We start from the raw sequence: 22,932 nt of genomic DNA on the forward strand, positions 1-22,932 counted from the left end.
AGAATTAATAAATAAAAATCTTCTACCAGGTATAAAGTTTTCCAATATAGAAATAAAATAAAGCGAAAGTACAAATGGCAGTGGAAGAAAAAAATTATTTAGAAAAAAAAAAGCATTTTATGTCGACAAAGTTAAGAATTGAAAAAAAGTTTTAATAAATGAAAAACGTCGATCGAAAAAGAAAAAACTCCCCCTCCTCCCTCCGTCCTCAAAAAAAAAAAACAGATTAATCGAAGAAAAATTAAAACTTTTATAACTCAAATGATACGAAAGTAGAACAAAAGAAAATAGTGAAAGTAAAATCTCAGAAAAAAAGATTACTGAGATATCAATAAAAAAAAGAAAAAAAAAGAAAAAAAAAATAATAACTTAATAATGAAGGAAAAGGAATCTTGTGTGAAGGAAGTGATAATTAAAAAAAAAAATAGAAAAAAGAAAAAAAAGGTTTCCCTCATTTCCCAGAAATTATTTACATTTTAAAGCACTCATCTCGTCCACTCCCCTAACGTGAAACCCTCCATATAAAAGTACAATGGTAAAGACATGTAATTCCACGAAGTAGTTACGAATAATTGTTTCCGTGGAAAAAAAAAAAGAAAAAGAAAAAAAATTGTTTTCCTCTTAACTACCACCATTAATTCAGCCACAATCAATGTGTTTCGTTGATCGTATCATAAAGAACTGGGAAGCAACAAGAAAACGGAAGGACGATCGAATAAAGCAAAATGGTGGTTGGAGAAGGGGTGGAATATTATGTTCCAGGTAAACTGAGAAACTTCGAACTATATCCGAGCGAAGAAGGGTGAATATACCCTTAGAGTGAGATATCACTTTTTTTTCTCTCTACAACTATGAACACCCTCTTTCCTGAAAAAAGTAAAAAAAGAAAAAGAAAAAAAAAAAGAAAAAAAAATTCAATGAGAAATAAATGGAATGAAGTTATAGCAAATTTTACATGAGAATTGTGAAACGATAAGATATCCTACGAGAGTTAAACCGAAGCGTTGAGAGTACATTTTTTATGCACACACCTATTCCTCTACCATCACTACCATCACTAACTAACGTAATCGATCATCGTAACAAAGTAACAGTTTAATTCCTCGTTAGAAAAGGGTTAGGGACGAGTTGTCTCTCAATATTTTTTTCCATCGACTTCAGATTAACTATTTAAGCAACCCTTTAGATGCGTATAACAACTTTTCAAACGGAGTTTACCAGGGAGGACGCTCGACCATTTTGCCGTCAGTCTGTCGTGAACCTTCGAAGAGATAAAATGGAAAAGGAAAGCATCGAAGTAAGATAAAGAGCATGGTTTGGTTTTGTTTTTATTTTTTGTTTCTTTTTTTCTCTCTCTCTCTCTCTTTTTTTTTCTAACCGTAAAACGAGTCTCATGTCGAATATACGGCGATCGTATATACGACGCCAATAAGTGCCATGGATATCCTATGTAATGATAGGAAATGATTTTCCATCGATCTATGTGTTCAATGTTTATTCTCAATTGGAAATTATTTTTGTGAAATTTTATTTGCAAATATTTCTTTATTATACGTGTATTTTTCTTGTAATTGCAATTTCATTTATAAGCGTATAGATATTATTGACTTTTTTATTCTTTACAATCTTATACTTCGCGGAGAATTCTGTGACGTTTCGCTTGGTATTTTTTTCTTTTCTTTTCTTTTTCTTTTTTTTTTATTCTATTCTACAATTGTATCGTCATGCTTTCTCTCTTTGACGTTTGATTTTTTTGATCGTAAGAAATTATTTGATTTTACGAATAAAAGTTTCGAAGGAATGAAATTTTTATGTTAATATACGCACGTGAATATAATGAAAAATATGAACCGATGAGGTCTAATAATTATATATACATTTCAATCGGTGAATAATCGTCCTGTGAAATTTCTAATGGACAATATATCGGGTGTTCAAAACAATGCGTTAAAAAATCTTTATCTCGAAAACGCGACATTTTTGAGAAAAATTGTTCTAACAAGTGTCATTTGATTTAAATAGGAGAAATATTATGATATTTCTTGTTTTTTTATTTAATTGAAAGTATTAACGCTATCTGAAGGTCGACTTTGTTTTTCGATAAAAAAAAAGTTTTCATAGAAAATTCACTTGTTTTATCTTCTTTTCATTTTCTAACGAATAATAAGTTTCCATTATAAAAAATGTAGGCTTCTTTAATCTTCATTATAGAAAAAAAAGTACAATAATACGTTGTTTTTATTGTCGTACAACTTTTATCTAAACTATTTTTCTCAAATACACTGTGTTAAGAAAATAAAAAATTTCGTAAAGCTTTATATCGACACACGTTAGAATATAATAAAGAATTTTTAAATATGACGATAATACTGTGTATATATTTTCTTTTCGTAATATTTAAATATATTTAGATATTATTTTTAAATATTTCAATATCAGAAAATTAATCTTGAATTTTGAAATAATTCAAACGTTTCAATACATAATATCTTTAATAAAAATATCTTTAAATAATATTTAATAATAGAATATATACATATATTTTTGTTTATTGAGTGATTTAATTGTAATACAAAATTGAGATGAGATACGATCATGTTGAAATTATAATAAATTAAAATTGGCATATATAAAAATACGTATTTCTATAAGAAGAATAATTTGTATATATACATATTAATAAAAATAAAAAATTCTTTATGATAAATCAATCTTAATGGATGGATAAATAGCAAATAAAATGATTAAGTATACAAGTCAACGATCATACCGCGTTGTAAAGCACCAGTTCTCGTCCGATCACTGAAGTTAAAAGCAACGTTGGGCACGGTTAGTACTTGGATGGGTGACCGCTTGGGAACACCGTGTGTTGTTGACATTTTTTTACTTTCTTTTTTATTTTTTTTTTTTATAAACAACCAAAATTACATTAAATGATATGCGTCATTGTACGTCACTTTTACTCATCTGCACCGAATCTAAGCTGCCTGTTTCATCGATCGCAATCTTATTTCCTAACAAAGCAAAGAAACTAAAAGGACTTATATATAATTTTTAAGTCATATAATCCATTTTACATAATGCACTTAATAGATTTAGAACAAATGAAAAATACTTTATTATAAATCAATTTTTATACGGACAATAATAATGAATAAAAAGATAGAATTATCAAGTCAACGATCATACCGCGTTGTAAAGCACCAGTTCTCGTCCGATCACTGAAGTTAAGCAACGTCGGGCACGGTTAGTACTTGGATGGGTGACCGCTTGGGAACACCGTGTGTTGTTGACATTCTTTTTACTTTCCTTTTTATTTTTTTTTTTTTTATAAACAACCTAAATTACAGTAAAATGATATACTTTGTACAAATGAAATATATTCTAGAATAAATCAATTTTTTTAGAAGTCAAAATACGCATAAAATGAGAGAATTGATCACTCAACGACCATACCGCGTTGAAAAACACCAGTTCTCGTCCGATCACTGAAGTTAAGCAACGTTGGGCACGGTTAGTACTTGGATGGGTGACCGCTTGGGAACACCATGTGTTGTTGACATTTTTTTACTTTTTTTCTTTATTTCTTTTTTATAAATAATCAAAACTACAATAAAATGATATGCGTCATTGTACGTCATTTCTACTCGTCTGCGCCGAATCTAAGCTACATGTTTCATTGATCGCAATTTTACTACCCAACAAAGAGATAAAACTAAAGAATTTTGTATGTACTCTTTTTTTTTTTATATGGTACACTACATTTTACTTAACGCACTTAATATACTTTGTACAAATGAAATATACTTTAGAATAAATCAATTTTTTCAAAAGTAAAAATGTACATAAAATGAGAGAATACATGTCAACGACCATACCACGTTGGAAAACACCAGTTCTCGTTCGATCACTGAAGTTAAGCAACGTTGGGCACGGTTAAAGTACTTGGATGGGCGACCGCTTGGGAACACCGTGTGTGTTGTTGACGTTTTTTTTCTTCTTTATATCTTTTTATAAATAAAATCCTCAATGAAATAATGTGCGTCATCGTATATTACTTGTCACCCATTTGTTCCGAATTTAAGCAGCCTATTTGTTTAAACGCAATCGTACTTTTTCACATAGCGAAGAATCTAAAAAAAAACTTATGTATATATATTTTTTTTATTCATTATAAACATATGAACACATATATATACATTGTATACATTGTATACATACATATACATTGTAATATATATATTTTTATGTATATTAGTTTGGAAACTATGAAACGGGCGTTTTGTTCAGTTATTCACTTTCATTCAACGCCCGTTTCATAGTTTCCAATCTAATATAATTATAAACAAAAGTATATAAATATGTATCAATATATTACATACACATATATATATATATATTCTTTTTTATATTAACTGTAATAAAATGTGTTTAGATGTGTAATATAATAATTAATTTGAAACTAATCTAACGAATTAATTAATTCGATTTCTTTTTATTATAGGAAATAGGAATTGCTAACGTTCGAAGATCATTCAATTGGACCTCAAAACTTTTAAAATGCATGGGAATTTGGCCATTGAAAAATTACGTTCCGATATTTTTCTTCTTCTTCACATATCTTTTCCTACATTGTTTTCTAACACTCGTACAATTGTATATGACTCCAATAAGTATGGAAAACGTGGTATCGAATATAGCAGAGAATATTGCTCTAATCATGACACTTACGAAAATAACAATCGCTAGAGTAAACAGAGAAGCATTGCGCAAATTATTCATGGAAATTGAAGAGTATTCACTTACTGAGAAATACGAAACTAAAGAAGAGAAATTAACCTTCGTTAATTATACGAAATTACCACCATATTTTATTGTAATAGTTGCCACTTTGGCGACATTGGAAGAAATATTGTATTATACCGGTCGAGTTATGGATGGAATTCAAATAGGTAATATATATATATATATATATATATATAACTTTTGATTTTTTTTCTTTTTTTTTACGACATTATAATATGTGTGTTTATTTATTATTTTTTTTTTAAAGACGAATATTGTTCTATAATTCTGTTTCTTTTTCAATTTTTTTTTTTAAATTATTAGTTACTATTTCTTCTTCACTATCTGAACTAAATGGTCTTGTTCTGTTCTTCCCCATCGGTGAAATAATAATTTCTAAAATTTAATATTAAATTTTTAATTTTATATTAATTAAACGCACTGGTCATTCAACTAACGTAATTGTCCAAAAACTGAGATTAACTTGTTAAATACTAATTAATTAAAATTACCTTCATCATTCCCTTCAAACATTATCAATAATAAATATCTTGATTTAAGTATTAAATGGAATTAGGCCACTTTCAAATTACACGGTTAAATTATTGAACTAACACTGAAAACTTATGCGTCAAGAATTATCGTATTTGCTCGGAATATAAGCAATTTGAAATCCTTTACTGATAAATAAGATAAAGTTGTACATGTAATTATGGCAACCGAAAAAAATTGACAAATGGAGTTAGGCCACTTTCAAAATAAACGGCTCATATTTTTAATATTTCATATTAATTACTCTATAGATTTGTCATTATGTTTAGTCTAAAGATTTTTTTTTTTTTTTTTTTTTTTTTTTTTTAATTCATTTATTTATTAATTTATTATTGAATTATCGAATGTATCGACATACACGGACACATATTCATAGACACACGTATGAATTTGAAAATGTCATTGATCATAGGAAATATTTTTAATAATTAAATTAATTTCGCATATCCAAAATTCAAAAAAAAAAAAATAAAAAGAAAAAAGAAAAAAAAATACATATGTCATTGCACGTTACTTAATTCTCTAACGAGAGTTAATCCAATGATTAGAAATATTAAAGCAATGACAAATTTTTGTGAGTATATATGAATGAGTTCTGTAGGTCAATAAGGGTTAAATGTCGATTGATAAAATTTCATTACAGATTATTTTTGTCGTTTGATATGAAAATATTCAAAATGAATGATCTTGTGTAATTCAATAATGATGTTTTTTTTTTTTTAAATGATCGCCTCAATTGAATTCAAGTTTGACAGTGCAAGTAATATCTGACATTTTGTGAATTTCTTGAATGACAATGACAAAGATATATTTAAAAAATTCAAAAGATATTGTCATGATATTAATATTCCGTATCAATTGTCGAATTTACATTGGTAGATCATTAATGATGTTAACGATCAGACAATGATCTTCAAAATCAACAAGCTATATCCACATTAATATTAAATTTGACCTTGAATAAAATACCATTGTACCTTTGACGGTACTACAATGGGCATAATTCATTTTTGAATTATGCGTTGTCATAATTAATAGCTATTGATATTTATTCCTTAGATTTAGAACGATAACATAACGAGTTATTGATAAAATGATTGGCACTGATAAAAGATAAAAATAAATCATATCGTAACATTTTAATGGCGGATTTTGTGCATCAAAAACAATCCAAAAAAGAAAAAAAAAATTTATAAATCAACATTACGAAGAAATAATATTGAATCGATTCGTATTCAATCGATATTACATCATTGGATTATCATTTGTTTAAATCTATGAAATATTTTATAAAAAATTAAATGTCTCGAAATATTAATAGCTTTCAGGGTATATCTTGAATTATATTATTCATTACAGCATGATAGATACATTAATTATGAAAGAGGATTTAAAAATATAACAGTAGAAATGGCGATTAAACGATTGATTAGAAAATAATAAATAATAAATAAATAAATGAGAATTCCATTTCTTTTTTTTTTCCTTTTTTTTTTTTTTTTTTTAATCATAAGTTAATTGTAAATTAATCGATTGAAAGTCGATATTAATATTCGTTTTAATTAGTTTTAATCAAATCCTTTTGTTCGTTTAACTTTTGATAATTCTTTTTTTTTTTTTCTTTTCTTTCTTTTCTTCTTCCAAAAAATATTTTATTTCTATCTCTCTTTTTTTTTTTCTACTTTTCAGCAAAGCAAAACAATTCCATGGGTTATCAGTTGCCGTACAAAACGTTAGATATCATTCATTTTACGGACAGCAGGATGTACGCATTGATCTGTGCTTATCAAATGATGGTCATACCTAGTTTCATATGTGGTTATGTAGGATTTGATTGCATGTTCATCAATTTGTCCATTCAAGTGATTGCACAGTTCGCCACACTCTCCTACAAGGTCAAAACATTTTTAAATAAATCTAAAAATTATAATGAGGGTATGAAGGAACTTGTACTACGACATTATCGATTGATAAGGTAAAATATCATATAATTATATAAAAATTATTGAAATATATATATATATATATATATATATATATATGAGTCGTTTATTTTGAAAGTGACCTAACTCCATTTATCTTCAAATCGAGATATTTAAGGGTTTGCGTCTCAATGAATTTAAAAATATACGTATAGGATACTAATGAGTTATACTACTTAACTATATCTAAGGGTGTTAAATTTATAGTTCCTATTAAAATAGTGGCAATTATTAAATGAATAATATGCGTTTTCTTATCAAGAATGGAGTTAGGCCACTTTTAAAATTAACAAATTAGATTCATTATAAAATTTGAAGGTGCCCAAGTCCATTCAACATAATTTAAGATGCTTCAAATTGAAGAAAAACAATACTCAATTTATTTTTACATATCTTTAAAACACTTCGAAAACATAATTTATGCGATTCAAAACATTTTTTAACTACATAACGTACAAAATTACAAACATAAATTTATTACAAAACAATTTACTACTCATCTAGATTTTGTGTGCGTGAAAGTGATTTGAAGAAATCATGATGTTAAGAAAAATTAAAAAAGTGGATTTAATTGATTTAATTTATGAATGAATTAGAAATAAATAATGATAAGTTATTTTATTTATTAAATTATTCATCAATTGTTTTGACACTTAAATTATTAGGAAAAATTCAAAAAGTGGATTTAATTGATTTAGCTTATGAATGAATCATAAATAAACAATGATAAGTTATTTTATTTAATAGATTATTAAATATTATTTCTTTAGTACATTTACAAGCACATAACATTCCGTTTTATAATACTTATATAATTTTTATATGATATATAATTAATAATATATAATTATTAGAATGTGATTTTTTTCGAAAGACTATTATTTGTTATTTGATTAATAATCTTTTGACTTTTACATAGCTCTTAATTAATGAACCATTTAATTAATATTTTTTAATTTATTATACTAAATCTATTTATATTTAATTATATTAATATATAATAATATTATTTATAATGAATTATATTCATTTATAATAATATTATTTATTATTAATTACATTTATTTATAATAATATTATTTATAATTAATTATATTCATTTATAATAATATTATTTACAATTAATTACATTCATTTATAATAATATTATTTATAATTAATTATATTCAATTATAATAATATTATTTATAATTAATTATATTCATTTATAATAATATTATTTACAATTAATTACATTCATTTATAATAATATTATTTACAATTAATTATATTAATTTATAATAATATTATTTATAATTAATTACATTAAATCATATAATTATATATTTATTCGTTATACTTTATTTTTTATTTCAATTTTTGATATTTATTCATTATTTTCTTTTTTTTTATTTGTATATGTATTTATTAATTTCAATCGTCTTCATGTTGCTGAATATAAAAAAAAACAAAAAAAAAAAAAAAAAAAAAAAAAAAAGAAAAAATATTTCCTTCTGAATAATATGATTGATTCCATTTCTATTTCTTTTTTCTTTTTTTTTTCTACAATGAAAAAAAAAACAATAATAATAATGTACTCAATTATATTATTTCATTTCTTAATTTCACATGAAATATTTCAGATTGGCGGAAAAATTGGAAGATAATTTTAATTTACCGATTATGCAACAAATGTTGGGTACCACTATTCATATGTGCATTTCCGGTTACTTCGTATTAATGGTAAAAAATATATTAGCGAATAATATATTTTTCTTTTTTTTTTTCTTTTTGTTTTAAGGATGTACATAATTCCGTAACAAAAAAGAAAAAAAAAGAAAAAAAAAGAAAAAAAAAAAAGAAAAAAAGATTTTTTTCTGCTAGTCCCTTCTGATATATCTTTGATTAAACTATGTAATTTATTTAAAAAAAAAAAAAAAAAAAAAAAAAAAATATTAATTTTTCTTCGCGTGATATTACTTATCTTGACGATTAAAATAATAAAAAATAATAAATAAAAGTAATAAAAAATGGCGGAGAAAAAGACGTAGACGAAAATTCATTAATAACGTTATTTTCTCGAACGATTCAACGAAATAAATAGAAAATAATTTATTCTGAAAAAAATAGAGAAAATCGAGTATATCCCGAGTCGAATTTTTCAAATAATATTTTTTTTTTTTTTTTTAATAAAATTTACATTTATTTTTCATTACTTTTGACAAAATATTATGCTTTCATTTTTGTTCAAAAAGAAAAAAAAAAAAAAAAAGAGAGAGCAATTAGTAAAAAATAATCGAATTGGCAATAAATCTTTCATTTGATGTAAGTAACGAACAAAAAATTTCAAATCTTTCGATATAGCAATTGCCAAGAAATGATTCATAATGATTTCGAAGTTTTCAAGGTGACTCTAACGAAAAAAATTATATCTGTAGTTTCCCATTACATTTACAAATAGATTATAATTATTTTCATGTACTCGCAATGAATCGTCGATTTCAGGATCATCTAATGAACCTTCAATCGTCGAAAAAAAGTTTAATTGGTATAAATGTTCACGTTTATGAAATATGCTAGCCTCATTTGTTATATTTTGAGGATCAAGGTGCGGATCATAGTTGTACGATGATCATCTTCTTGTTTGACAAACTGATGAACAAGTCAATCAATTTCCATACCAAACAATTGGATTACTTTGAAGATCGATGATATTCTTTGATTAAAAAGATAAAGTAGCGATGTTCAATGGGATTCCTGTCCTTGGATCTGTTGTTGATAATTTAATGATCCAAAGTACCGCGCGCAAGGTGATTAAAACTGTCATTCGTATTTTCCGTAATTTCGCAAAGTCGACGTAGCAACAAAATATCCTCACTTAGATCTTCATTGAATTTCCTTTAATTTCTTCCAAATGTTTTTTGGTAAAACTTTATATTCATGATCAAAAGTGTCTTATCCAATCTTTAGCATTTGCTTGCTACCAAACTGCGCCATAATCCTGGATCGCGTAGACAGTAATGATGTACAGAATCTTCATTTGTGAAACTGTAATGATGGAATATTTATCGAATGAGTTCTCGTTGTATCTATTTCTACTTTATCGACGGATCGACATTAATCGTTAATTTATTGTAAATGAATCTTTATGCTCCACGTTACATTATTTGTCTGTGGCGATTGTTATCAGTTTTTTTACCAATACTAGCAAACTTTACATATACTCGTGTACATATTATTGCTACGGAATTATTATAAAATAAAAGACGATTGCAAAAGGGAATGAAATGTTCTGGAAATGATACTGTTGATCGATTTGACATCATTAAACGATACAATTAAATTTTTTCTATTATCGCTATAACTCCGCCATTTTTTATGTATATTCTTCGTAATGATCTGCATTCAAAAAATGTAAGAAACAAATTGATTTCTTTTTTTTATCCAAAAAATGTCATGTACGTCCTTATTAATTTATTTGATAATATCTAATCGATACTTTATTTTTTTTTTTGCGTTTAGGGTCAAGAAACGGAGGATATTTTAACATCGTTAATGTTTGTTTTATACTTTTCTTGCGTGATAAATACACTTTTCGCTTACTGTTTCATCGGTGAATGTTTTATTCAGGAAGTAAATAAAACAATCAATAATTTCTTGAATCATTTAAATATCAATTATCTGATTAATGTCATTCGTTTTATTCCGATTAGAGTAACAATTTTGCTAACGCCATTTACAATTACGAATGGTATAACTTACCGGCAAAGGATTCCAAATTTTTTCTTATTTGTTTGATACGAACAAAAAGACCGCAATGTTTAACGTCTGGCAAATTTGCCGTCTTGTCCTTGACCATCTTCACAGACGTAAGTATATTTCGAATTATTTATTTTCCATTTTCAAAATTATATTCCATCCTGTAACATTACAATTATCATTTAATTATTATTATTGTCTTAACATTCGTAGATCATCAAAACTTCAATGGGATATTTATCGGTACTACGAACATTTTTATGAAAAGAACAAATGTGAATTTTATTATTAACATATTCTCATTTCTATTCTTAAATCATTCTTCCTTCATAGGAAGATAAATGATTTCTCTATAGATCATTGATTTGTATTAACTTTATGGAATATAGAAATACAATTTTAAAAAGATCGAACATAAATATTAGTTTCTTTTTTCATCAACAAAAATTAATATCAAATGCAGGATAAAATTTTCTAACGTTGATTATTTGTATGTATGTGTGTGTATGTGTGTGTGTGTGTGTGTGTGTGTGTGTGTGTGTGTGTGTGTGTGTACACTCGTTTGCGTCTATGAGATAAATAGTTGTATGTGTTTCTATGTGTCTATATGTCTATGTGTGCTTGAGATAAATAAATCGATAGTTGAATTTCATTTTGTTAGGTACTTTCATTTATAAAAGGAAGATATGAGATTGAAACTTTAAAAGTGAAAATAGAATGAAAGTGTAGCCTGTTTGAGATGAGTAACAAATATAAACAAAGGACAAAGTAATGATTAGAACAAAAGTTAAATAGAATTACGGTGTACGTGTGCAAGGATATAAGTAATGATAAGAAGAGTGATAGGATAACGTGAAATAAGGACAACAGAGTGCAGTCTTGTATAAATCATATAAAGAGAAAAGAAAATAGAAGGTTGTCTTCGATAAAATGATCTAATTAATAAATTATAATGATATTAATTATTCGATAGAATGATATTAATTAATAAAATCCTTATTAATCATAAGAGTAAATGATTCGAGTTTCATTAGTCTCTATTTTTCACGTAAGATTACAAAAAAGTATGCTACACAAATGTAAGAGAATTTTAGCCGATATAATAGTCGTCTAATTTTTTTTTTTTTTTTTTTTTTTTTAAGATATGAACAAATACAAATTTCATTGATTTCCATACGTAAATATGATAAAGTAATAATAATAATAATAATAATAATAATAATAATGATAATGATAATAATAATAATAATAATAATAATAATAATAAAGATTTTGTTAGAAAAATTCAGATAAATACGTATGTAGCTATGTAATTCTAAACATTATTTTACATAAGAGCATTGCTCTCGATTTATGTTCGTTCGAAGAAAAATTATTATTATTGTTCATACGAACGTCCAATTATAATTAATCAATCTTTTCAAGATTAAAAATACATTTGAGTACAATTTATTATTCTTTTTTTATCTTATTCTTGCTTGTTAATAAATTAAGTATATATGTGACAAAAAATTGGCGTTGACAAAAACGATCCTTTTTCTTTTTGTTTACTTACATGAAAACCAAACGAAACTTTATGATCAACCACAGATATTATGTAAATATCGTTTATATTTATCCATAGTGCAGTTGTATGCATTTATTGCGAACTGTTTAAAATTATTATAGAAATATTAATTGTATTTGAATAGTCAATATATATGATCGATTATTGGACAGTCTTGTTTTGGTTAATTGATAGTAAAAATGATAAGTGTTCCATTCACTATCAACAAATTCATCGAGTTAATATATTTTAATTATTTTAACATCAAAATGTACAAACGTATATATTATATATTACATAAACTAAAGATCAAATAAATTACTAAATATACAACAGCCAACGAAATACAATATTTCGTTAGAAAAATGAAAGAATAAGTGAAGACAAAAGTTACTCAGAAAAACGTATAAACAAAACCATTTCCATGTCGATAAATGAAAAAAAAAAAAACCAAAGATTGCGTAAAAAAACAATATAATCAATCAAACAATTAATGATGTAAAAAGAAAAAAGAAAGAAAAATTGAAAAAGAAACAACACTCATAAGAAACAAATGATACGTAAAGAAATATAATTAGTGTCAAGAAAATAATGTAAGTATAATGTCAGAAAAAAAATGGAGATTAGGGGAATTTCAATAAATAATAATAATTTAAAAATAAGAAAAAAGAAATGTTGTGTAAAACAATGAATGATTAAGAATAAAACAATAGTATCAATCTTTGTCTAAAAGTCGAATACTTCCTTAAGTACAGTACTCAGTATTACTCAAACGTTAAACACTCTATAGTAACGAGTAATTGTAAAGACATTTAATTCAACCGAGTACTTACGAATATTTACTTCAATGAAAAGAAAACTTTTTTTGCATTTAAGCCACCACCATAAAAATTCAGCCAACCAGGCAAATGTTCTTCGTTCGTCGTATCACGCAGAACTGAAAGTAACAAGAAAACGGAAGGACGATCGAAGGAAGCAAAATGGTGGGGGATGGAAACATATATAATGTTACAGGTAAAGTGAGGAACTTCGAACTATGTCCGAGCGAAGAGGGTTCAATATACCCTTAGGGTGAGATATTACTTTTTTTCTCTATAACTATGATGAACCCTCTTTTTCCTGAAAAAAAGAAAGTGAAAAAGAAGAAAGAAAAAAGAAAAAAAAAAAGGAAAGAAAAAATTCACTGAGAGATAAATGGAATGAAGTTATAGCAAATTTTACATGAGGGTTGTGGTAACAATGGGATATCCTACGAGTTGAAACGATGAGAGTACATTTTTTATGCACACACCTATTCCTCTACCATCACTACCATCACTAACTAACGTAATCGATCATCGTAACAAAGTAACTGTTTAATTCCTCGTTAGAAAAGGGTTAGGGACGAGTTGTTTCTCAATATTTTTTTCCGTCGACTTCAGATTAACTATTTAAACAACCCTTTAGATGCGTATAATAACTTTTCAAACGGAGTTTACCAGGGAGGACGCTCGACCATTTTGCCGTCAGTCTGTCGTGAACCTTCGAAGAGATAAAATGGAAAAGGAAAGCATCGAAGTAAGATAAAGAGCATGGTTTGGTTTTGTTTTTATTTTTTGTTTCTTTTTTTCTCTCTCTCTCTCTTTTTTTTTCTAACCGTAAAACGAGTCTCATGTCGAATATACGGCGATCGTATATACGACGCCGATAAGTGCCATGGATATCCTATGTAATGATAGGAAATAATTTTCCATCGATCTATGTGTTCAAACGTTTATCTCAATTGGAAATTATTTTTGTGAAATTTTATTTGCAAATATTTCTTTATTATACGTGTATTTTTCTTGTAATTGCAATTTTATTTATAAGCGTATAGATATTATTGACTTTTTTATTCTTTACAATCTTATACTTCGCGGAGAATTCTGTGATGTTTCGCTTGGTATTTTTTTTCTTTTCTTTTTTCTTTTTTTTTTTTTTATTCTATACTACATTTGTATCGTCATGCTTTCTGTCTTTGACGTTTGATTTTTTTGATCGTAAGGAATTATTTGATTTCACGAATAAAAGTTTCGAAGGAATGAAATTTTTATGTTAATATACGCACGTGAATATAATGAAAAATATGAACCGATGATGTATAATAATTATATATTTCATTCGGCGAATAATCGAATTATAAAATTTCTAATGGAAAATATATCGGGTGTTCAAAATAATACATTAAAAAATTTTTATCTCGTATACATGACATTTTTGAAAAATATTATTTTAACAAATGTTCATTTCATTTCAACAAGAAAAATATTAATTTATTTGTTATTCTTATTTTGTGGAAAAGTTTAATGATACCTCAAGGTCAACTTTGCTACTCGATTAAAAAAAGTATTTCATAGGAAATTGATTAATTTTGTTATCCTTTTTCTTTCATAATAATAAGTTTTCAATTTTAAAAATATTGACTTGTATTTAGAAAAAATGAAGGTAAGTTAGAAATGGACTTCAAGATCATTTAATAAATAATTATTAAAAAATATTTAATAATATATCATATTTATTATCAGACAAATCTTATGTCAATTATTTTTCTCAAATATGTCGTGTTAACGAAATAAAAAATTACTAATGTTTAATTTAAAAATCCGTTATAATATAAAAAAAAAAAATACATAAATATAAAAATGAATAAATATATATATTTATATATATATATATATAAATAATTGTATCAATTGTAATAAAATGTAATTAGATATAAATTATAAAATAATTAATAAATATAATTAATATTAATATTAATAATAATAATTAAAAAAATTAATTTAACAAATTAATCAATTCGATTTTTTATTACAGGAAATAGGTATTGCTAACGTTCATAGATCATTCAGGTGGAGCGCAAAACTTTTAAAATGCATGGGCGTTTGGCCATTGAAGAACTACGTTCCATTATTTCTCTTCTTCTTCTCATATCTTTCAATTCATTGTTCTCTAACACTCGCTCAATTATTTTTGGGTCCAAAAACTGTGGAGAACGTAGTATCGAATATGGCAGAAAATATGCTTCTAACGATGACATTAACGAAAATAACAATTGCTAGAATTAATAGAGAAGCATTACGTAAATTATTCATGGAAATTGAAGAGTTTTCACTCACTGAAAAATATGAAACCAAAGAGGAGAAATTGACATTCATAAATTATACTAAATTACCTCCATATTTTATTCTAATAATTGCCTCTTCAATGACGACGGTCGAAGTATTGTATTATTCGACTCGACTTGCCGAGGCACTTCAAATTGGTAATTCATAATTTATGTTTTTCATTTTATGTATATACATATATATACATATATATATATATATATATATATATATATATACATATAATACATATATATATATATATGTATACATATATTATATATGATATTATATTTTAAATATTTTATATTAATTCCTTTATAGATATGCCACCATGTGCAATCCGACGATTTTTTTTATTCATATATTTATTTATTTATTATTAAATTATTAGATGTGCCAATTAGACATATAGTCACATATTCATACATACACGCACGAGCACGCCATAATCGGCAATTAATTTTTAATATTTTCCATTCAAGTAAATTAATTTTGTGATCCTTACGTTCAAAAAAATACATACGTCCTGTTACATATTGCTTAATTTTCTATCGGAATATAATGATTAGAAATTAAAGCAATAAAAAATTAATGGATAACTTCTAAATGTCAATAAATGCTAATGTTGGTACAAACAATTTGATCAATCATCATTTAGACTTGATTCGATTATGTTCGCAATAGAGGAATCTATGAAATTTAATAATGATATTTTAAAAAATTATTAACGAAATACTTGAGACGAATGCAAGATTGACAGTGCGAGAAACAGCTGAGATTTTCTGGGCTTCTTTACGACAATTCAAAAACATCTTCATGAAATTGAAAAGGAATCTTATCAAGGTATTTGTATTCCGCATCAATTGTCGATTATGAAAGAAGATAAGCGAAAAAGAAATTGCACATAGTTATTGGCCAGTCAACAAGGTGATTAATTTTTTAACATAATCATTATCGTCGGTGAGAAATGAGTTCTATATAGGAACATGAAACTATACCAATCAATGACTTTCACCGAGAACCAATCAGCTGTACCGACATCTTACGTTGAAAGAAGTGCTATTGTGCTCTTGAAGATACCTCATCGGCATATTTCATTTTGAATTGTCTTAATCAATTGCCGTTGATAATTATTGTCAACAATTGGAACGGTTACATAACAAATTGTTGAAAAAATAGCTGGCACTGGTCAACAATATACACGTCATATCGCAACATGATAATGGCAGAGTCTTTGGATCAAAAACTACCCAAGAAAATAATAAATCAACTTTATTAGGAAGTTCTATCGAAATCGACGTATTCATTCGATATTATCTCAATGAATTACTATTTGTTTAAATCTGTGGAATATTTCATAAGAAATAAAATGTATAGAAATGTCAGTAGTTTTCAGGTTCACCTCGAATCATATTTTTCATCATTGCGTGCACATTTTCATACTAGAGTATTTAAAAATTTGCAAAATAGATGGCAAATGCACATTTGATTAGAAAATAATTAAAAAAAAAAAAAAAAAAAAATTGAATCAAAGTGTGTGTCAAACTTTGAATTAATTAATTATTTATGGGTACTCCATAATATTACACGAATAATATGGTGTACCATTGTATCGGACATTAATTCCATATGAATATATTGGAATATTTATTTTAATCATTTAATCCAATTTTTTTTTGTTCTATATTTTCGTAATTCTTATTCATAAAAAATTATTTTCTTTCTTTTTCTCTTTTTCTACTTTTCAGCAAAGCTGAACAATTCCACGAGTTATCAGTTGCCGTACAAAACATTAGAAATCGTCGAATTAAGGGACAGAAGGATTTACGCTTTGTTGTGTGCTTATCAAGTAATATTCATACCTTGTGTCGTATTAGGTTACGTAGGATTTGATTGTATGTTCGTCAATTTGTCCATTCAAGTAATTGCACAGTTCGCAATATTGTCTTATAAGGTGAAAACTGTATTGAATAATTCTAAAAGTTATCATGATGGTATGAGGGAACTTGTATTACGACATTATCGATTGATAAGGTAATGTATCATATCATTATATGTAAATAACTGTGAGTGTATGTATACACACATATGAGCCGTTTATTTTGAAAATGGCCTAACTCCATTTGTCAATTTTTTCCAGTTGCTATAATTAAATGTACAACTTTATTTTATTTATCAGTAAAGGATTTCAGGTTGCTTATATTCCGAGCAAATACGATAATTCTTGACACATAAGTTTTCAGAGTTAGTTCAATAATTTAACCGTTTATTTTGAAAGTGGCCAAACTCCATTTATACTTAAATCAATGAATGAAAATGAAAATTTTAAAGTCCTGAATTTATTACCAAGTCGGGGTAGACCAAGAAAGTTCGAAAATATTGTAATGACACCACTGTATAAAAATATCAAACAAATTACAACAGCAAAATTCAAGGACATAATTGACCTATTACGATATTTACCATCGGAATATCATGATTTCTTCAAATCCCTTTCACACACACAAAATCTAGAAGAGTAGTAAATTGTTTTGTAATAAATTTATGTTTGTAATTTTGTACGTTATGTAGTTTAAAAATGTTTTGAATCGCATAAATTATGTTTTCGAAGTGTTTTAAAGATATGTAAAGATAAATTGAGTATTGTTTTTCTTCAATTTGAAGCATCTTAAATTATGTCGAATGGACTTGGGCACCTTCAAATTTTATAATGAATCTAATTGTTAATTTTAAAAGTGGCCTAACTCCATTCTTGATAAGAAAACGCATATTATTCATTTAATAATTGCCACTATTTTAATAGGAACTATAAATTTAACACCCTTAGATATAGTTAAGTAGTATAATTCATTAGTATCCTATACGTATATTTTTAAATTCATTGAGACGCAAACCCTTAAATATCTCGATTTGAAGATAAATGGAGTTAGGCCACTTTCAAAATAAACGGCTCATATATATATATATATATATATATATATATATATATATATATATATATTAGATTGGAAACTATGAAACGGGCGTTTTTGTTTAGTTATTTATTTTCATTCAATGCCCGTTTCATAGTTTCCAATCAAATATATAAGTGTTAAGTCGGAAACTATGAAACGGGCGTTTTTGTTTAGTTATTTATTTTCATTCAACGCCTGTTTCATAGTTTCCAACCAAATATAAATAAACTATGATAAATTTTTTATTTATAAATTTATAAATTTATAAATTAATTTCTTTAGTATGTTTACGAACAGACACATGCACTCGCATGTGTATATATATATATATATACATATACATCTCTATCTGGACGTTTGTTCCTTTTCTTATCTCATAGCGTTTTCATTCCTACTCGCAACCATAACTAATAATTCCTTTGCACTTAGCAATACCTTCACACTTCCTTCGTAATTCCCTATTGTCTTGATCGTACTTTGTCGCTTATCGTTCTTACACTACGTACCTCTTCAAGAACAGATTATACTTACGATCAGCTGTTTTTCTTATTCCGTTCTTTTACACACTTTTTTTCAAGGACAATCATATTATTTTCGGCTATCTTTCTTACATCGCTCTTTCATGCACTTTTCTTCAAGGACAAATCATGTTTCCGATCGACTGTGTTATATATACACATACACTCACACATTTACACACACACACACAGTTATCAATGATGGAATTCTCAATTCTATACCCACACATATACACATACATAAACGTATGTATATTACTTTTGGTTTTGTAACAAATTATTAAAAATTGAATTTTTCGTAAAGCACGTTATATGGTTAATAAATTATTACTTTTACGCGTCTCTTGAATCAACCATTTAATTCTTTCGTTATTCATTTACGTTTTTGTTATTTATTATATTTTATTTTCTATTTAATTAATTATACATTGTATTCTATTAGATTGGAAACTATGAAACGGGCGTTGAATGAAAATAAATCATTAAACAAAAATGCCCGTTTAATAGTTTCCAACTTAATATTTGTTAAATCAATTTTTGTTCATTATTTTTTATTTTTATTTTTGGATTATTTTACTGTTAATTACAATTAGCTACGTAACGACGTAGTATTTATCAAAAATAAATATAGTCTTTTTAATAATACGGTATAGATTTAATCTTCTATTTTCTTTATCTTTTTTTTTTCTTTTTTTTTTTTCTTTTCAATTGAAAAATAAACAATGAATTGAAAAATGGCGAACACAGTACTAATATATCATTGTTAATTTACTTGAATTATTTCAGATTATCGGAAAGATTGGAGGATAATTTTAATTTCGTGATTCTGCAGCAACTGATGGGTACCACCATTCATCTCTGTATTTCCGGTTACTTCCTGATGACGGTAGATATAATAGAGAATAATATCTTTTTCTATTTTTTTTTAAATCATTTTAAGGATGTACATAATTCAATGGCAAGAAAAGACAAACGTTATTTTACAATTTTTCTTACTACTTTTTTTCTGTTTTTTTTTTTTTTTTTTTTTTTACTAAATATGCGTGATTAGTTAGAATAAATTTTCTTTTGTCTGACAGGATTTACTTTTAACATTAACTTGTTAATTTGTATTATGAAATGTAGAGAAAAAATGTAGAGACATGGACAAATGATATAGATCAAAAATTCGTCACTTACGACATGTTTCATAAACAATTTTTCAAATGAAAGGAAATAATTCATATTTAATTCATTCTTAAAATAGAAAAGTTAAATAAATTTTTATCGAATCAAATGTTTAAACTTATGCGTTAATACAACATGGCGGACATTTACATTCATCTTTTAATATTTTTTGAGAAAAATCATACTTTCTTTTTTGTTCAAAAAAAAAAAAAAACGGAAGTATTTCGCAAAAAAATCAAGTCGATAACAAGTCTTACATATCATACAGATAATGATCGAAATTTTTGAAAATCTCTTAGTTGTGTACTATCCACGAAACTTATCATATAGATTTTAAAATTTTCAAGGCTACTGTCATGAAAAAAAACGTAATCATTTAATGCGTTGTCGTCGTATCTACGTTTACTTTACCAATGAAATCCTTATTATTTTATCGTGAATTAGTTTTTATGTTTTATTTTACATTCTTCGTACACGGCCATAGTTATCAATGTTTTTTTTATCTCGTATTAACATTAACTCTTGCAAAATTGTGATAAAATAAAAAAAAATGATTGGAAAATGAGAATGATAATATTCGGAAAATGATACTGTTGTTCAATTTGAGTGGATCGAACAATACAATTCTATTGTCACTATAATTTCGCCATTTTTTTTTATCGATATCTTTCATAAATATTTACATTCAAAAAATATAGAATACAAATTGATCTCTTTTATTATCAAAAAAAATATCATGTACATCCTTAATTTATATAATAATACCTAATCGATACCTTTCTTTTTTTTTCACTTTTAGGGTCAAGAAACGAAGGATAATTTGACATCGTTCTTATTCGTTGTGTACGTTTTTTCCGTGATAACTACACTTTTTATTTACTGTTTCATCGGCGAATGCTTTATTCAGGAAGTATATAAAATGTCGCTAATTTTTTTATACAATTGGAATATCTATTACCAGATTAATTAAAATTTTTGATTCAATTAGAGTACAAATTTTGGTAATGCCATTTATAATTACGATTGGTATAATTTACCGGTAACCGAATCGAAATTTTTTCTTATTTGTATGATAAGAACGAAAAAGCCGCAATTTTTAACGTCTGGCAAATTTGCCATCTTGTCCTTGACCGTCTTCACGGATGTAAGTAATTTGATGTAATAATACAATTATTAATTCATTATTATTATGATTTTTTGTTTTTTTTTTCTTTTTCTTTTTAATATTTGCAGATCGTCAAAACTTCGATGGGATATTTATCGGTATTACGAACATTTTTGTGAAAAGGACTAAAGTGAAATGGATTACGTAGTAACAAAATCTATTTTTTCTTTTTTCGTTTTTTTTCTTTTTCTTTTTTTTTCTTAATTCATCTCCCTTCGTAGGAAGACAAATGGTTTATTTATACATCGTTGACTTGTATTAGTGTTAAAATATATAAATACAATTTTAAGACGATTGATCAAAACTATCATTTTTTTTCTTCATTAATGAAATTAATATCGAATGTAAGAAAACTTTGTCTGTTACATCAGTTGATCCATATTTTTTTTTTTTTAATTTATAGCCAATTATTTCCGATTTTATTAGTTTCCATGTGTATATGTGGTAATGTAATAATAATAATAATAATAATAATAATAATAATAATAATAATAATAATAATAATAATAATAATAATAATAATAATAATAATAATAATAAAGATTTTGTTAGAAAAATTCAGATAAATACGTATGTAGCTATGTAATTCTAAACATTATTTTACATAAGAGCATTGCTCTCGATTTATGTTCGTTCGAAGAAAAATTATTATTGTTCATACGAACGTCCAATTATAATTAATCAATCTTTTCAAGATTAAAAATACATTTGAGTACAATTTATTATTCTTTTTTTATCTTATTCTTGCTTGTAAATAAATTAAGTATATATGTGACAAAAAAATTGGCGTTGACAAAAACGATCCATTTTTTTTTTTGTTTACTTACATGAAAACCAAACGAAACTTTATGATCAACCACAGATATTATGTAAATATCGTTTATATTTATCCATAGTGCAGTTGTATGCATTTATTGCGAACTGTTTAAAATTATTATAGAAATATTAATTGTATTTGAATAGTCAATATATATGATCGATTATTGGACAGTCTTGTTTTGGTTAATTGATAGTAAAAATGATAAGTGTTCCATTCACTATCAACAAATTCATCGAGTTAATATATTTTAATTATTTTAACATCAAAATGTACAAACGTATATATTATATATTACATAAACTAAAGATCAAATAAATTACTAAATATACAACAGCCAACGAAATACAATATTTCGTTAGAAAAATGAAAGAATAAGTGAAGACAAAAGTTACTCAGAAAAACGTATAAACAAAACCATTTCCATGTCGATAAATGAAAAAAAAAAACCAAAGATTGCGTAAAAAAACAATATAATCAATCAAACAATTAATGATGTAAAAAGAAAAAAGAAAGAAAAATTGAAAAAGAAACAACACTCATACGAAACAAATGATACGTAAAGAAATATAATTAGTGT

General features: G+C 25.7%; 2 protein-coding genes, 3 non-coding genes and 1 pseudogene across 5 annotated transcripts; all 6 read left to right on the forward strand.

The window, feature by feature from the left end:
• Positions 1-1,270: 1,270 nt before the first annotated feature.
• Positions 1,271-11,321, forward strand: LOC146872208 (odorant receptor 67a-like). The gene is made up of 7 exons (XM_085664180.1): positions 1,271-1,297; positions 4,505-4,952; positions 7,027-7,312; positions 8,942-9,041; positions 10,821-10,931; positions 11,012-11,167; positions 11,271-11,321. Exons 1-7 carry the CDS (start codon positions 1,277-1,279, stop codon positions 11,319-11,321), a joined length of 1,173 nt encoding a protein of 390 aa, XP_085520306.1. The 5' UTR covers positions 1,271-1,276.
• LOC118450714 (5S ribosomal RNA) lies at positions 2,757-2,878 on the forward strand. The gene has a single exon (XR_004840851.2). It is a non-coding gene; the product is annotated as a 5S ribosomal RNA (ribosomal RNA).
• LOC118450655 (5S ribosomal RNA) lies at positions 3,176-3,295 on the forward strand. The gene has a single exon (XR_004840796.1). It is a non-coding gene; the product is annotated as a 5S ribosomal RNA (ribosomal RNA).
• On the forward strand, positions 3,443-3,562 carry LOC118450683 (5S ribosomal RNA). The gene has a single exon (XR_004840822.2). It is a non-coding gene; the product is annotated as a 5S ribosomal RNA (ribosomal RNA).
• Positions 3,865-3,988, forward strand: LOC118450662 (5S ribosomal RNA; annotated as a pseudogene).
• Positions 11,322-14,121: 2,800 nt separating the features above from the next.
• On the forward strand, positions 14,122-21,774 carry LOC118450636 (odorant receptor 4-like). The gene is made up of 7 exons (XM_035886505.2): positions 14,122-14,160; positions 15,439-15,886; positions 17,480-17,765; positions 19,990-20,089; positions 21,170-21,280; positions 21,359-21,514; positions 21,604-21,774. The coding sequence occupies exons 1-7, from the start codon at positions 14,140-14,142 to the stop codon at positions 21,652-21,654; spliced, it is 1,173 nt and encodes a 390-aa protein (XP_035742398.1). The 5' UTR covers positions 14,122-14,139; the 3' UTR covers positions 21,655-21,774.
• Positions 21,775-22,932: the final 1,158 nt, after the last annotated feature.

This window comes from Vespa mandarinia, chromosome 25 (assembly GCF_050613455.1).
Source record: "Vespa mandarinia isolate Hongniang chromosome 25, ASM5061345v1, whole genome shotgun sequence".
Lineage (NCBI taxonomy): Eukaryota > Metazoa > Arthropoda > Insecta > Hymenoptera > Vespidae > Vespa > Vespa mandarinia.

Coding starts and splice junctions, on each gene's coding strand:
- LOC146872208 (XM_085664180.1), top strand. CDS start 1,277: ATGGAAAAGGAAAGCATCGAA. Junction 1,298..4,504: donor TGGAAAAGGAAAGCATCGAA/GTAAGATAAAGA, acceptor TTTTTATTATAG/GAAATAGGAATTGCTAACGT. Junction 9,042..10,820: donor CCGGTTACTTCGTATTAATG/GTAAAAAATATA, acceptor TTTTGCGTTTAG/GGTCAAGAAACGGAGGATAT.
- LOC118450636 (XM_035886505.2), top strand. CDS start 14,140: ATGGAAAAGGAAAGCATCGAA. Junction 14,161..15,438: donor TGGAAAAGGAAAGCATCGAA/GTAAGATAAAGA, acceptor TTTTTATTACAG/GAAATAGGTATTGCTAACGT. Junction 17,766..19,989: donor CGACATTATCGATTGATAAG/GTAATGTATCAT, acceptor GAATTATTTCAG/ATTATCGGAAAGATTGGAGG.